We start from the raw sequence: 17068 nt of genomic DNA, 5'->3' as shown, positions 1-17068 counted from the left end.
TATTTACATATGTGTATTTTCTCATTGTCATCTTATTTTTATTGTCTGGGTGTTGTTGTCTCTGTTTACTGGAAGCTAATGACACAAACAAATTCTTTGTATGCGCAAGCATACTTGGCAATAAAGCACTTTCTGATTCTGATAAACACTTTGTTGTACAAATCTGATGAAATCTGTTAAAGTTATCTGGCAAAAAATGTTGGAAATTACCAGTCTTCCAGCTTAGGGTGAAGTCAGGACACACAAAAATGTGTCCCAAATTATTGTTAATGTAATGTAATGGAGAACTATGCGAGTTGTGATGTAGTTGATACCACTGACAGATTTTGAGTGATGCCATCGGTGTTTGAACACACATAGAAAAAGTTGAATTTCAAAGACATGGCTCTTCTTTTCCAGTGTGCTTTGTTTTGCTAAATGCTGGAGAGTACTGGCTGAAGGAAAATATTTAAACTCATTATCTGATCATATGTTAATGCACTTTTATGCATTAACATCTCACAATTTCAAGTTTATTTTGAATAATTGGGCAGTCCTGATAAGAAGTATAAAAATATGTTTAAATTTATGAAAGTGTGGTGGGTCACTACAGTCTGGGTAATTAATGGGATATGCTTTTAAAATACTTACTTCAGCTTTTCCAGTCTACACTGTACATTTTCAAACAGAGTCAAGATGATCTTTATTCCTGGGTTTCCTAGTTTATTCTCACTCAGATCCAGCTCTGTCAGATTCAAAGGGTTTGAATTTAGAGCTGCAGCCAGAACACGACAACCTTCTTCTGTGATACAGTTGTTATTCAGACTGCATAAAGAGAAAACACTTCATGTTTTAATCTTAATATTTATCAGTATGTTTTAGCTGAAATTTGATAAATACGGGTGATTATGATAATAATGATGACAACCACATTGCAAAAGTCACATATGTTGTTGTTGTTTTTTCTGTCAGCAATCTCTTATACAAGACACATAAAAACACTTATTAACAAGAATTTAAAAGTGTCCTTGTAACAATGAAAAAACGTACGTCAGTGTGTTGAGTTTACAGTGTTTATCCTCCAGTAGAGCAGAGATCTGATTCACTCGTGTGTCTCCTAGTTCATGTTTACTCAGATTCAGCTCTCTTAGGAGTAACAGGTTTTTACCCACAATTCCAGTCACATACTGACAGGCTTCATCTGCAGCGGGACCCAAAAACCTGCAGAAGAGAAGAGAAAACAAGATTCAATCCAGTTCTTAACCAAACTTGGTGAAAACAGCATCTGATTCTAGAACGACATATAATTAATTTTGAATTTAATTTATTGTAATGGTGAAATAATATTTCCATGAATAAATGACCTAAATATGACATATTTGGCATTACTTCATCTCTCACCTCAGTGTCTGGAGTTGACAGTTTGGATCCTGAAGTAAATCATTAAGCTCCTTCACTCCTGATTGTCCAGGATCATTTCCTGTGAGATCCAGCTCTATCAGATGTGAAGGCTTTGATCTCAGAGCTGAAGCCAGAGCTTTATAACCTTCTTCAGTGATACTGCAGTTTGAAAGTCTAGAACCAGAATGAAAATTTCACATTCACCATCTTATAAATTACTTAATGTAAATTATGACGGAATTACATTTTATTATATTTTTTTCCATATACAAATGATTAAAAATTTTATTGTAAAGCAAAATCTGAAAATGAAATATCGATTCAAACAAAGAAAGATAACTTTCAATTGTTAGACATTAATTCAATTTAGAATCTCCAGCTTACAGTGAAAATTTTCACTTTCAAGCTTTAATTTTCTGATGCTCCTCATTTGTGAGGTACACTTGTGGTATTCATGGTCAAAAGTGACTGAACACCTGAAATGTAACTTTTTTTTCTTTTTCAATTAAAATTAATGTAATTTTTGTTCTATATAGTACTATGCAACGTCTTAGGCCACTAGTATTTTCACCAGCTAAAATGCTTTTGAAGTCAGTTATTTCTAGGGGTGGGCGATATCTCGATATTTAAAATATATCAAGATATTTTTTAAACTCGATATGAATTTTGACATATCGTATATATCGATATAATGTTTATATTTAATTTTCGCCACTTTACTTGTTTGCCTTCTCTGTGCTGAGCTCGCCCCCGCCTCCTTGCTTTTATTCCTCCTCCCCTCGCCTGTCGTCTCATTCAACATTGTGGTGCCCGCAACCAGCTCGGAGGCTACAGAACTCGTTGCAAAAAAAAGGACAACTGGCTCCATTATATGGAGCTTCTAGCACCACGAACCGAGATTTTTGCGCGATCGTTAACAAGAAACCAAAAGTAAAACACGCACGCACATTCAAAAGCAATTTTAATACCCTGCGTTTAGAGAGCGACTTCCCAATGCACGCAAATTAGGCTACATAAAATATCTAGGCTGTTATTAGTATTTGGGCTATAATAATTTGTGTAGCTCGCTCTGTATCATGCTTGAAAAATTCGGTCTCTATTTGCACTTTGAAAATGAAAAGAGTAGTACTTTGATCGTGACAGATTTATGGACCAGCACAACAATTGAACCATAAATGAGCATGACGATCCATTAACCCCTTAACTGTTACTCCCATTTTTGAACAGAGACAAGAAAATGAAGAATTGAAACTTAAATCTTTATAATTCATGGGCAAAAACATTTTGTAATATGATTTTGATGTACATTGTCCGTTAATGCAATGTCTGATTTCAAAATGTCTTTCAAAGGATGAATTTTGAAATTTTAAGTTTTCATCTGATATATCATTTCTTATTATTTCTAAAGTGTAATAGGGAAAAAGGCAACAAGGATGTCTGTGAAAAAGGTCAGAACTCCTGTTATGAAGTAGATTTTTAAGGTGCACTCTACATAATTTGTAACATGACAAAATGTCAAATATCTATTTAGGAGCCTTAGACCTTTCCAATGCTGTATTAGTTTGTCATGATTAGATTAGGATTTATCTGTAAAATGGTGAAGTAAACTTGGCCATCCCACAGAGTGGACGGTGATAGCCATCAAATGTTGACAGGCAAGTGTTTTTAGCTAAGAATCTTTAAATTGCTTTTCTCTGACATAATAACTTTGGATGTTTGTTTTTTTTAATGTTTAATGTTTTTTTTTTTTCATTACATTATTACATTATTTTTCATTAAATTTCTTTAAATTTAAAGCCAAGTTTATTATGTCTTATTTTACTGCTATGTTACTGCTGTTTGATAACCTAATGTCCAGGGGTAAATCTTTAAAATAAAGTTCTCCAGAATCGTGATCTTTATTCTAAGCCAGGGGTGTCAAACATACGGCCCACTAAGCCGTCCAATACGGCCCGCTGGATGCTTTGAACAATAATATTAATTTTAGTATTTAATTAAATATTTTTATTATCATTATAATTAGTAATAGTAATATTAAATAAAGTCTATGTACAGGTATTCGCTGCAATATTGTCTTTGGTTTTATTCATTTTATTTTATTTTTTATTTTTTTTATCATTGCGCTTCAGCCGGAACCTCTAACACGCATGCGCATTCTAAAGCAGCGCCAAAATCAAATTTTGAATACGTCGGCTAGCTGAAGATGTGTGGCAAGCACTCTCGAATTTAAAAATGTCCAAAAAAAGAAAAATAGATGTAGAAGGGCGGATGTTTCAGGAGAAATGGAAAGAGAAGTATTTCTTCTGTGAGGTCAACGGCAAGCCGGTATGTTTAATCTGCTCACAAGCTGTGGCTGTGCAAAAAGAGTACAACATTAAACAACACTATGACATACACGCAGAGAAATATGATAAATACACTGGACAGCTCCGAACGGAAAAAGCTAACGATTTAGCATCAGCTTTGAAAAAAAAAGCAAGCAATGTTCACAAAAAGAGCAGGGACTGATGAAGCTGTAAAGGCCAGCTATTTGATTGCCAATGAAATCGCAGCGGCATCAAAGCCATTTTCAGAGGGAGAATTCGTCAAGAAGTGTATGGTAAAGGCAGCGGAGCTTGTGTGTCCTGAGAAAAAACAGGCTTTTGCCAGTATTAGCTTGTCAAGAAATACTGTGGCTGAAAGAATTGAGGACCTTGCAAGAGACATGAACCGTCAGCTGAAAGAAAAAGTTAAGACATTCATTGCTTTCTCTGTAGCACTCGATGAGAGTACTGACGTTAACGACGTATCTCAGCTGGGGCTATTTATTCGTGGAGTTGATGAATCTTTGAACATCACTGAAGAATTTGTTGAGCTGGTTCCAATGACAGACACGACTACTTCCAGCGACATTTACGCCAGCCTCATTGGTGCTCTGGATAGACTGGAAGTTGACTGGAGTCGCGCTGTTAGTGTGGCAACGGATGGCGCTCCATCCATGGTCGGGAAAAAGGCAGGCGTTGTGACGAAATTAAAAGAGAAAATTCAAAAAGAGAACCCAGCCCAAAAATTCTGGAATTTTCATTGTATTTTGCACCAGGAAGCGTTGTGTAGCAAAACCCTAAAGATGGACAATATTATGAATGTGGTAATAAAAACTGTTAATTTCATCAGAGCAAAGGGGCTCAACCATCGGCAATTTGATGCCTTTTTATCTGAGAAAAATATTTCTCACAGTCTACCCTACCACACCGAAATTCGCTGGTTGAGCAGGGGAGCCGTGCTCAAACGTTTCTTTGAACTGCGCTCAGAAATCAGTCAGTTCATGAAAGACAAGGGAAAACCGGTGACTGAGCTGGATGACCCTGAGTGGGTTCGGGACCTTGCTTTTATGGTGGACGTAACCGAGCACTTAAATATGCTCAATACTAAGATGCAAGGCCGTAACAAAGTCGTTACTGACTATTACGATTGCATTCGCGCATTTGAGATGAAACTAGATCTGTGGGCGACACAGCTTTCGCAAGGTAACCCAACTCATTTTCCCTCTTTAAAATCTGTGTACACCACTCGCGACAAAGCCAACATGGACAAATACAAAGAAAAAATTGTTGGTCTGCAGAATGAGTTTCAGAATCGCTTCCAGGTCTTCAGTAAACTTGAGAAGGAATTTTCTCTCTTCCGTTCACCGTTTACTGCGAGCGCAACAGATGTACCAGAGGAACTCCAAATGGAACTAATCGAACTGCAGTGCAACACACCGTTGAAAGACAAATTCGCAACAGTCACTGTGGATTTATTTTACCAAAACCTCGGACCGACGTTCCCAAAAATGACAGGTTTTGTGTCCAAAATCCTCAGCATGTTCGGGACGACATATCTCTGCGAGCAGGCATTTTCTGTAATGAACATTAACAAGTCAAACCTGCGCTCTCGACTCACACACAGACATCTTAATGACATTATGAGAGTGGCAACGGCTCAAAAACTGGTTGCTGATGTTGATGCACTGGTCGAGGAAAAAAGAAGTCAGGTGTCAGGAAGCAGGTCTTAAAATCGTAATGTGTACGTGCTGAACCTAATGCATTACAAATGCAATCTAGATTTATTTTTATTTGTTAAAGGCAAGTTCTAATTTCTAGTGTATATTTCATGTTCACATCAAATGAATGATTTTTTTTTTCATGTGAATTAACCATAAAGAATTTAATTTTGTATATATATATTTTACACATAACATATTGAGTTGTTAAATATGTTAAAGGCAGTTTTTTACAATTGTGAAGTGTTTTTCTAGTTTGTAAATTATATTGTAGCCTACAACTTCATATTTAATGTAACTGTCTGTACACAGTCTTTAGCATTTTTTTTATTTCTTATTTTCTCATTACTAAAAAGTATCTAACAAATAATATTCATTTTCAAAGGAAAGGGTTTGGTTTGCCATTACTTGGACTTTGTTTTCCTAAAAAGGAATAAGAGTGTTAATAAACAGTTTCTGAGGACTTGCAGTTTAAATGCAGTTATATTGAATATTGTGTCTTTCTATTTTTTTTTTTTTTTTGCAAATTAATTTGTAATTTAATAATTAATTTTTAATTTTGTAATTTTTTTATGATAAAAAAAAAGGAGATTCGGCCCGCACATGATCCCATTTCTTCTCATCCGGCCCTCACCGTAAAATGAGTTTGACACCCCTGTTCTAAGCCAAAAAAAATCGTGATTCTAATTTTATTCAGAATCGTGCAGCTCTAATATGTATACAGGGATTTTTTAAAAGAAAATTCGCAGAAGCACTTTTTTCTGAACTGCCTACCTCTGAGTTTCAATAAAAAAAGACTTTGAAATTTGGAATATTTGTTTTTGCAGTAGTTTTTGGGGGGTTATTTATCCTGTAAAGATATCGAGATATATATCATATATTGAGATATAGGAAAATATATCGAGATATATTTTTTGCTCCATATCGCCCAGCCCTAGTTATTTCTATCAATTACTGTAGTGTATGAGTAGGAAATATCAGTTTACATGGATTTTTTTTTTTTTTTTTTTTGTACAAGGAGTCTGACAACAGCCAGTTCTCCACAAAGAGATCAAATCTTCATCATCCAGTCAGTCTGGAATGGCATGAAAAAAAAAAAACAGAACAAACAGAGACAGACTAAATCCAGAAGTCTCAAAAAGGCTTCAAGAGAGGCTTGATGTTTTAGACATACTTGTTTACTTTTATTATGTTAAGGATTTGGATAAATATTCAGACATCCTCAAATACTACTTTTTGTTTTTGAAAAGTTGGTGTGAAGCAATATTATTACTACAGCCAAACCTGGACACAGAGAAAGCATTTTGTTACACATAACATGAAATTTCAATAAAAATGGAAGAAAATTACCAGGAGGCCTTTATTGGAGGTTAATTAATCTGTGTCTGATCTGATTTTACTCCTTATTCGAGTCTTCTGACTGTTATAGTGGTTGAGCCTGCTTTGCACTCATAATGTTTTACAGTTTAACTGCTTCCTTGCTGTGTTGTCACTGGTATTCACTATTCAAGTTATGGGGACCAAATATCCCCACAAGGACAGCAATACCAGTAAACTGTGAACATGATACTTTTTTTTTTAAATAAGCTTATAAATCCTACAAAAAGTTTTTTTTTTTTTTATCTAAAATTTTTGTGTGAGGAGTACATTTAGGGCAGGGGTAGGCATGATCGGTTCCGGGAGCTACTGTCCTGCAGAGTTTAGCTCTAATCCTGAAAAAAAAAACTGTCTGTACCTCTCTAGTGATTAGTGTTAATTTCGTCAGACGAGACGAGACGAGACGAGACGAAATATGTTCGTCAACGACCTTTTTTGTCATGACTAAGACGAGACGATGACAAGACTGCACCACTGTCCAAAAACGCTGACTAAGACTAAATTAACATGCATTATTGTTGACGAAAAAAGACGAGACGAAAATGTTTTGCATAAAATAAAAACTAAGATAAAATCTCTCTTCATTTTCGTCTACAATCGTCTCTGCTTTTTCATCAGCTGTTACGGCTTTAAAATATTCAAACTGCGCTTTGGCGCGCTGGCTGGCGCTGAGCCAGAGACGGACGAGCTCTGCACTTGTCATTTAATCACAACTATGCAGTGTTTTTAACCACATAACGCTTATTTTAGGTTTCAGACATTTAAATACACATAAGTACTAGTAAAAGGAGACATTTAGAGTTTGTAAAATAAAATAAAAAAGTAAAATACACACATAGGTCTATGGAAGCAGCAAATAACAATCTATTCAAATATAATTTGCCGATGTGTTTTATTCATATCACATACACATAGGCTTAGTAACTAAAAAGTTCACTCTATTCCTCTTCCAGTTCACCAGCCACTTACTTGCATGTATTTCGGGAGAAACGGATGAATGTATATGTGCTGTAAATACGGCTGACAGGACTCTCTGAGTCTGAACCGCAGCGCGAACAAACATGGCCGCGCCCATCTCACGTTACAGATTACGACCCAGATCATTTATATAGGGTTTTAAAGTACGAAACATACTAATTCACACATATTTGTGAATTGGAATATTAAATAGTTCATGGCATGGTAAGCAAGTGTGTGAGTATTTTGGATAAAAAAGGAAAAACGAAATAAAAGCGATCTATCTGTCATACAGTGTTGTTGTGTCTGTGTTGTGACACGTGACAAGCTTGATGCGTCGCCATGGAAACAATAAGGACGAACGTTCTAAAATAACGGTCGCTTAAAAAAAACTCACTCTCAGGGGTCCGCTAGAATAAAGTCCCTTTAAGGGTATTCTATAGTCTTTGGTAATAATCTCAGTAATAATGTGTTATTTTTAAAAAAAGACTACAATTTTTTGACTAAACCTAGACTAAAATATATTGAGTTCTTTTTTGACTAAAACTAGACTAAAATTAAAAGACTTTTAGTCGACTAAAACTTGACTAAGATACCTTGAGTTTTCTTTTGACTAAAACGACGAGACTTTTAGTCGACTAAAACTTGACTAACAAAAAAAGATATGTGAATGACTAAATATGACTAAAACTAACAAGGACATTTGGCACAAGACTAAGACTAAGACTAAATTAAAAATAGGTGACGAAATTAACACTACTAGTGATCCTCAAGACATTGATTAGCTTGTGAGCTAGTGTGTTTGACGTGTTAGGGCTAAATTTTGCATGGTTCTACGATCATGGTTTAGGGTTAGAGTTGGGGTAAGGGGATATAAGATTTGTACAGTATCTTAAAATATACTATAACTCAGCCATTACACAACACAGAGAGATGAGCGATATGTCTAGAGAAAGCTTGATATGTATACTTTTAAACAAAGTGTTATATTTAATTCAAGCACGCCCACAAGCTACGTTCGCTTTTTATATTAAAATTAGCCAAACAAAAAGCGTGGGAGGTAAACGCCCACCTTACCATAACAAAGCAGCGAGTTTTCTTCAAGTTCATTTGGCTTACTGTTTGTTTCTGGAAGAAAGATGACATGTGGAGGAGATGACGTGGAGATGACAAGAGTGAGGATGAAGTGATCCAAGGTATGCAGTGGAGTAACTAGCACATGATCAGTGTTGCAATGTTGTGTATAAATAAGTTCCAGTTGGTTGCCTGATTTATAAGTAGCAGTAGTTAACACTCGGTTGAGATTAAAAGAGGGAATTAGAATGTGAATGTCTAAAACTTGAGGTTTAACTAGATGGATGTGAAAGTCCCCAAGCATAACTAAGAGGTGCCATCTTCAAGAAAAGTATGGGAGCAGGACATTTAATTAATCCGAAAAATTACCTTGTGGGCCAGGGGGTCGATAAACAACTGCAAAATGGATTTTAAAAGGGTAGGTAATAATATAAGTGGTTTGGGATTAGAAAAATGTGTTTGAAAAAAATATGACCAGAATACCAATGTTCCCAATAATTATGCACACAGTGTAGTAATAGATGTACTGGAATCTGCTTAGTTCACTGTAGATTGGCAATTCCAGAGACGAATAGAAAAAGAAAGTGGTGTGTTAGCAGATATAGGCAAAGTACGCAGGTTGTTAGGTTTGCACTGCCTGCAATGTGTGATGTATGGTTTGCAATTGGTAATAATAGTAGGGATATGAAAACACATAGCAAGTGTTGGTAAAACTGAAACAGAAGTGAAGCAATGTGTAAGATAAGAGGATAATTCAAAAGTGATTCTTATGTCCATTGCCGGTGACCCCACTCGGTGGAGTCGCATGGTATAGTTGATGGTCTTTACACTCTTCACTTGGGCGCTGCCGCTGTATATTAACCTTATTTATACCCATCTGACAAAAAAAAAAAAAAAATTGGAATTGAATTCAGATGGACACACTTTACTGTTTATGGCAACAAAGAGCCAAGCAAGCGCACAACACTGACAAGGTATGCAATCTAGAAGGAGACCAAACGTGATTTGAGCACATCTTAACACAGTAAACAAACAAGCGTTTCGTAGCAAGGACAACTGTGTTAAACACTAATGAGAGTAGAAATACATAAACTTACAAGCTGCTTTTAACTTGCACTGATAAACTGCTTCTCTCAAAGAGTTATTCCTTTACACTGTCTTTTGCTAGCACTTGAACACACTTTACTGTGCATCACAACAAAGAGCCAAGCAAGTGCACAACACTAACAAGGTATGTGATCTAGAATGAGACCAAAGGCGATTTACATGTTAAATAGCATTTCATAATAAATAAATTATGCTTATAGCATTAGTTCTGGCAGGTCATGTGAGTCAAGCTTGCATCAGCTGACTCTCAGATGTACCTAAAGGATTGCTGGTTCTTATTCAAGCTCTATTCAGTATTATTCAGTAGCTTTTTGTTTGATCGGGAGCAAACTAGACGGTCTGCAAATTCCTATGCTTTCTGGCTGATGTATTGGTCACTTTTGAATGCTGGCGGTGCTTTCACTCTAGTGGTAGCATGAGACAGAGTCTACAACCCACACAAGCGGCTCAGGTAGTGCAGCTCAACCCAGCAGCAGGACCGCTACCTCCTACTTTGTGCAAGGAGGAATAGGAGGAGCACTTCCAGAGCCCTGCAAAATGACCTCCAGCAGGCCACAAATGTGCATGTGTCTGCTCAAACAGTCAGAAACAGACTCCATGAGGGTGGCATGAGGGTGCGACCTCCACAGGTGAAAGTTGTGCTTACAGCCCAACACCGTGCAGGAAGTTTGGCATTTACAATAGAACACGAAGATTGACAAATTTCGCCACTGGTGCCCTGTGCTCTTCACAGATAAAAGCAGGTTAGGGGTACATCCATTAAGGGTTTTAACTTCCGGGGGCGCGGCCTGCTGCTGACCTTGTGTCTCGCTGTTGTCTCGTGGTGTTTTTTTTTTTTGTTTGATCAGTTTTTCATTTGCCGTTTTTATTTATTTATTTATTGCTGTTGTTATTTTAAATTTGAAAGTATGAATGTGTTCGTGATCTGCGTGGTCATGGCGTTGGCTGGAGTGGTGCTAGCGGGCGAAGCCTTTGAAGATCGATTGGCGTTATTGGTGCCAAGGACTTATTCGAGAGACTTTTTTGCTATCCCTGCAACATAAGAACTATGCGGTGGAGAAGGAGATTCCATCAAGTTTGTGTCTGCATAAAAGAAGGAAAACAAGAATAAAGAAAAGGGGTTCGAGGGGAGGAATACGCAACAGACTGCGGAGACGCGGACGTTATCATCCACTCCCTGTGATCACGCTGTCTAATGTGAGATCTCTCAATAATAAGATGGATGAAGTTGCACTCCGAGTGAAACGAGAGGAGGAATTTAGGAGCAGCAATCTCATCTGTTTTACGGAAACTTGGTTAAATGAAAATCATAATTTGGACATCAAGGGATTTACCACAATCCGAGCCGACAGGGATAAGGTAAAATCACGAAAATCTGTTGGTGGGGGACTCTGTATATATGTTGATAAGAATTGGGCATCGCAGTATACTGTAATTGAACAGGCATGTACCCCAGATTATGAAATTTTGGGTGTATCGTTTAGACCTTATTATCTGCCGCGGGAGTTTGGTCGAATAACCATACTCCTTGTGTATGTACCGGGACCTAATAACAGCGAGGCAGCTGAGCACATTTCAGAGTGCTTTAATAGGATCCTGACAAAATCGGCAGATCAACCAGTGCTCATACTGGGGGACTTTAATACTCTTTAATACGCTTTCATTAAGTGAGCCGAACCTGCAGCAATATATTGATTGCCCAACCCATTTCTCTCGTACATTGGATCTGTGTTATGGTAACATCGCGGATGCATATAGGGCAATATGTAAAGCACCTATTGGCAGATCAGATCATAATGTAATTCATTTACTGCCAAAATACAGTCAACGTGTCAGAAGTGAGAAACCGGTGGAAAAGAAAATCCAGGTCTGGAATAAGGATACAGCGGACATGTTAAAGGACTGTTTTTGCACCACAAACTGGGATGTTTTCTTTGACTCATGCAGAGACCCTCATGAGTTAACAGACTGTATCACTTCTTATATCCAATTTTGTGAAGAAACTGTTATTGATACTAAAGTGGTTAAAATCTTTTCAAATAACAAGCCATGGTTTGCTAAAGATCTGAAGAAATACCTTAATGAGAAAAATATAGCTTTTCGTGAAAATGATTTTGAGGGATTTAAGGTAAAAAGAAAGGAAATAAGAGCTATGATACAAAAAGCGAAAATTGATTTTAAATGTAAGGTAGAGGATCAGTTAGCAAATCATGATGCAAGGAGTGCTTGGCAAGGTTTAAATAAGATGATGGGGCGTGATTTAAAAGGTCTTGATAATGATATTATAGATACAGATATTTTAAAATGGGTAAATGAATTAAACAGGTTTTATGGGAGATATGATGTAGTTGGCAAAAGAGATAAGGTTGATGAAATTTGTGCCAGGATTCCTGTGGGTTCACCTATCTGCTTGAGAAGTGAACAAACTAGAATGTATCTTAAACAAATTAAGTCCTGTAAAGCACCAGGTCCAGATGGCCTTAGGGGCCATGTCTTAAAGACATGTGCAAATGAATTAACGGACCCTTTAACAAAATTATTTCAGTTTTTATTAGATTCTCAGACTGTGCCTAATATGTGGAAACTGTCATTTATACGGCCCATTCCGAAAAAAGTTGGGGCGAAAAAACTTGAGGATTTCCGCCCTGTAGCCTTAACATCAATACTTGCTAAATGCATTATTAGTTATCACCTTAAATCATATGTATCTGAGCACCTAGATGTATTGCAATTTGCGTATAAGCCTCAAAGAGGGACAGAGGATGCTACACTCACTATGGTTGATACAATTGCTAGTCACTTACAACAAGCAAAGGCATATGCACGTGTTCTTTTTATTGATTACACGTCTGCATTTAATACGATGCAGATACATGTACTTTTAGAACGTCTCTTAGCTTTAGGAGTGAATGGAGTAATAATTCACTGGATTAAATTTTTTTTAACAGATAGATCACAACAAGTTTGCATCAGGGGGGTTAAATCAGATATTATGTTTTCAAATACAGGAGCACCTCAAGGATGTGTTTTGTCACCCCTATTATTTTCTGTCTATACAAATGAGATGCAAATTCAGAGTACAAATTATAAACTGTATAAATATGCAGATGATATGGCACTAGTTGGTACTCTTATGGAAGGATTGTATTAATTATGAGTATGAAGAGCATGTTTTGAAATTACAAAAATGGTGTAAAGCAAGTTCTCTAATGATAAATGTTGGGAAGACAAAAGAATTGATTTTGAATCATCCAGAACCCTTAACAGAAATGACGTTATGTGATCAACCAGTGGAAATTGTGAAGGTTTTTAAGTATTTGGGAACTATGATTGATTGTAAATTAAATTTTTCTGGTAATGTGGATTTTATCTGCAAGAAAGCAAATCAGAGGCTATATTTGCTACGGAAACTGAGAGAATTTTCCCTTAGCCAAGGTGTTTTACAAAGAATTTATATTAGTTTAATTGAAAGTGTTTTAGGGTATAATATAATGGCTTGGTTTGGGCGAATAACATCAGTAAATAAAGTAAAATTAAATAGGATTATAAGGATGGCAAGCAAAATTATAGAAGTTAAGCAAAAATCGATTGATTAGCTGTATGATATGGCAGTTAGGAGGAAAGCTTTGGCTATAAGCAGAGATACAACACACCCTCTGAACTATGCCTTTGAGTTGTTACCATCTGGGCGCCGTTATAGGACATTGAAAGCAATTGAAGTAATATACAGACACACCTTTGCACCATATGCAATAAGTCTTTTGAACAAAAGGTAAGACTACAGTGTTTTTAGGAGGGATGAATGTATTAGTTATTTATTTTGATGTGTTTGTGTATTGTATTGAAATGTGAATTGTTTTGTCTGTGTAAGCGAGAACAAAGACCAATTTTCAGCCAAGGCTGAACAATAAAGTAAAGTAAGTAAGTAAGTAAGTAAGGTTCACGCTGAGCACATGACAGAAGTGACAGAGTCTGGAGATGCCGTGGAGAACGTTCTGCTGCCTACAACATCCTCCAGCATGACTGGTTTGGCAGTGGGTCAGTAATGGTGTGGGGTGGCATTTCTTTGGAGGGCCGCATGTGTTTGCCAGAGGTATCCTGACTGCCATTAGGTACCAAGATTAGATCCTCAGACCCCTTGTGAGATAATATGCCAGTGCGGTTGGCCCTGGGTTCCTCCTAATGCATGGGGGAGTCTGGCCTATCGTTGGTTGGTTGCATGAATGGGCAGGGAGTTTTTGTCTAGAACAGAACTGTCCCGCCAAACCAAACTGTATGCTAAATGTATATAATTTTGACAATAGTGGTCCTGACAGAAATAAAGCATATAGCGTTAGTTCTGGCAGGTCATGTGAGTTAGGCTTGCATCAGCTGATCACATCTACCTGTAGTAATGCTACTCCCATAACGGTGTTCCAAATTAAGCATTATTCCCTAGAACAGAACTATCCCGCCAAACCAAACAGTATGCTAAATGTCTTTCATTTTGATGACAGTGGCCCTAACAGAATTATAATTAGGAAAGTAATTTGTATATGGCAAGACATTATAGAAGGAAAGACAATTTAAACTTTGAAAATTGAAATTATTGGATAAGAACTGATGATGAAATCACAGTTTTATCCACAACTGCTTTAAAAAAAGAATAACTCATATTTTCTGAAACAAATTGAATCAACACTGAACTGATTTTACCTGAACAATGACAATTTTCTGTTGATTTACAGCAGAACTGAATTCTGTTTAAATCCCAGATTCACTGTAAATCTGCTTTGAAACTATCTGGATTGTATATTGTATTGTCACTTTCCAGCGATATCGTATACTATTTGAACTGAACTGGATGATGATATCACTGAATTCATTGATGAACTGCATTTAACTGAAAATCATTGTTTACAATAATGCAATAATACTGTGCCGTTGTTTTGAATAAAGGTGACTTAACTATTGTATAACATGCTATATAACTAAGCATGTCTTGACTTTGCTAGTTATTTTTTATTCTGTTCACCATGAGAGCATTTTCATTATGCATGTTTGTCTGTTTGTTTTAGAAGATAGTTATTTTAAGCAAAATATAAAAACAGTACAGACATCAAGAGGAAAACTAACAAACAGTATATTTTATCAGTAAATGCAATACAAAAAATGTAAGAATAATAATAGTCTAAACCATCATCTGTATGTTAAGTTATTCCAAACTTGAGCATAACCAAATACATTTTGCAAATGGTATAGCACAATGTGTCGGCATAGGACAGTGTCAATGGCAGACTCAATTAACTAAAGAAAACGAACACTACAGAAGGCATAAATATAAAAGTATATCTATGCACAACATACAGACATGTTCATTGTCTGTTCACCATGTCTGGTCCCCCCCCCCCCCCCCTTATGTTTTGTTGAGCAAAATTTTTGTCTATTGTCACACAACTTACCTCAGTATCTCCAAATGACACTTTATATGTTCCAGTCCAGTGCAGAGCAGCTTCACTCCTGAATCCTGCAGATTATTATTGCTCATGTTCAGCTCTTTTAGACTGGTATCTGATTCAAGAACTGTGGCCAGAGCTGAACAGCTTCTGTTTGTTAAGCCACAATCATTTAGCCTACAAGGGAAATAAGATAACAGAATAATTATGAATACATTTACTAAATACAAATAATAAATATATTAGTTAATCTATAGAAATTTAATTACAATGAATTATACATTTGAAAGTGCTAGTTCAAAGGAAAATAATTGCTGAGTGAATTCTGATCAAACATTTACCATTGCGAACATGTTCGCTACCACTGGTTACAATGCACAATGCCGTAAAACATGTTGTAAAAACACAATGCTCTTTAGATAGTTCTCACAAAAAAAATATGCACAAATGTTTGAAAGCAGCTGTTCTGTTTACCCTAAGGGGGTAAAACCCCCTACTCCTATTTATATTTTAGGCTGCATGGATGGGCAGGGAGTTTTTGCCCACAACAGAACCATACTGCCAATCCAAACTGTACTGTCAATAGGGCTGTGATGGTCCCAATAACAATCATAATAGTCAACTGCCACCACAGAGGTCTGTTGCCACCGGCAGTAGTGCATGTGAAGTCACACACTCTATAACAGGCATAAAATACATAGTTTCTCCTGCATTAATTCTGCAGTGGTGGTGTTTAGTGTCCCCACCAACAGAAGCAGCAGCGAGTGCAAGTGCCTTCAGTGCAGCTGAAAGAGTTCCAAAGAGTTCCGCATTCAAATACATGCATAGGCTAAAGCTTGCCGGAAAGCCACAGCAAAAGTAATTACCATGTGGCGGGGGGAAATAGTAAGATATATCAGTGACATTGTCACAGAAATTAAGTTGACCCTCCTGACACACCATCTGGTCATTGAAAATACCTTTAGAGAGAAATGCATCTTTATGGATTACACAATGAAACAGTTTTGTTTTTGATTTGAATTATTAAGTTTTAAAGTAGTAAAGTAGGCTAAAAATGTACAGGTTTCTATATATATATTTATTGTGTCTGTGAGGCAATTAGCTGGGTTATGGTTAATTTGTGTAAAGTGCTCCTGTTCAACACAGAGACAACAGAAAGTGCATCCTTTTGTTTTCTTTATTTTACAAAAGCATGTTTTGTTAATAGTGTGAGTACACACAAACTAAGGTAGAAACTTTAGAGTTCCATATGATATATTACTCTTACCTTTAGGAGCAAAAATGACGGCATATATTTCAAGTTGTTTTCACATTATGCATGCTTTACAAACAAAAGAAATGCAGGGGTGTAAAGTAACAAATTACAAATACTCATGTTACAGTAATTATTAGTATATATGAGTAATTGTACTAAGTCGTTAAAAAATTGTGTACTTTTACTTGAGACCATTTTAAGTGATGTATCACAACTTTTACTCCACTATTTTCCCTCTGTTCGTGGTTGTTACATGCTTAATTTTATTTTATTTTTTATTTATCAATGTGACTGGATAGAGAGAGAGTAATCGGTCTTGTGACTCTTGTTATATCAACTTGTGCACAGAAAACTTTAAGCGCCGACTGCTGCTAATCATGGCTGTTAGGCATTCTTCAAGAAGCAATTAATTCAAGTTATCAGCATCTTCCTCTAAGTTAATTTTGGGTTTCTGCTCACTAA

General features: G+C 36.5%; 1 protein-coding gene across 1 annotated transcript in view; it reads right to left on the bottom strand.

Moving 5' to 3' along the window:
• LOC141337933 (NACHT, LRR and PYD domains-containing protein 12-like) overlaps nt 1-17068 on the bottom strand; it is a 97528-nt gene that overhangs the window by 67715 nt on the left and 12745 nt on the right. The window contains exons 8-11 of the mRNA XM_073843508.1: nt 15358-15528; nt 1381-1554; nt 1030-1200; nt 631-804 (exon numbers count right to left, since the gene is read on the bottom strand). Coding sequence (XP_073699609.1) covers nt 631-804; nt 1030-1200; nt 1381-1554; nt 15358-15528 — 690 coding nt within the window. The remainder of the gene's footprint in view (nt 1-630; nt 805-1029; nt 1201-1380; nt 1555-15357; nt 15529-17068) is intronic.

The sequence above is a fragment of the Garra rufa genome, chromosome 7 (assembly GCF_049309525.1).
Source record: "Garra rufa chromosome 7, GarRuf1.0, whole genome shotgun sequence".
NCBI classification, from domain to species: domain Eukaryota; kingdom Metazoa; phylum Chordata; class Actinopteri; order Cypriniformes; family Cyprinidae; genus Garra; species Garra rufa.
Note: the sequence above shows the minus strand (reverse complement) of the source record. Positions and strands in the feature narration are given on the sequence as shown.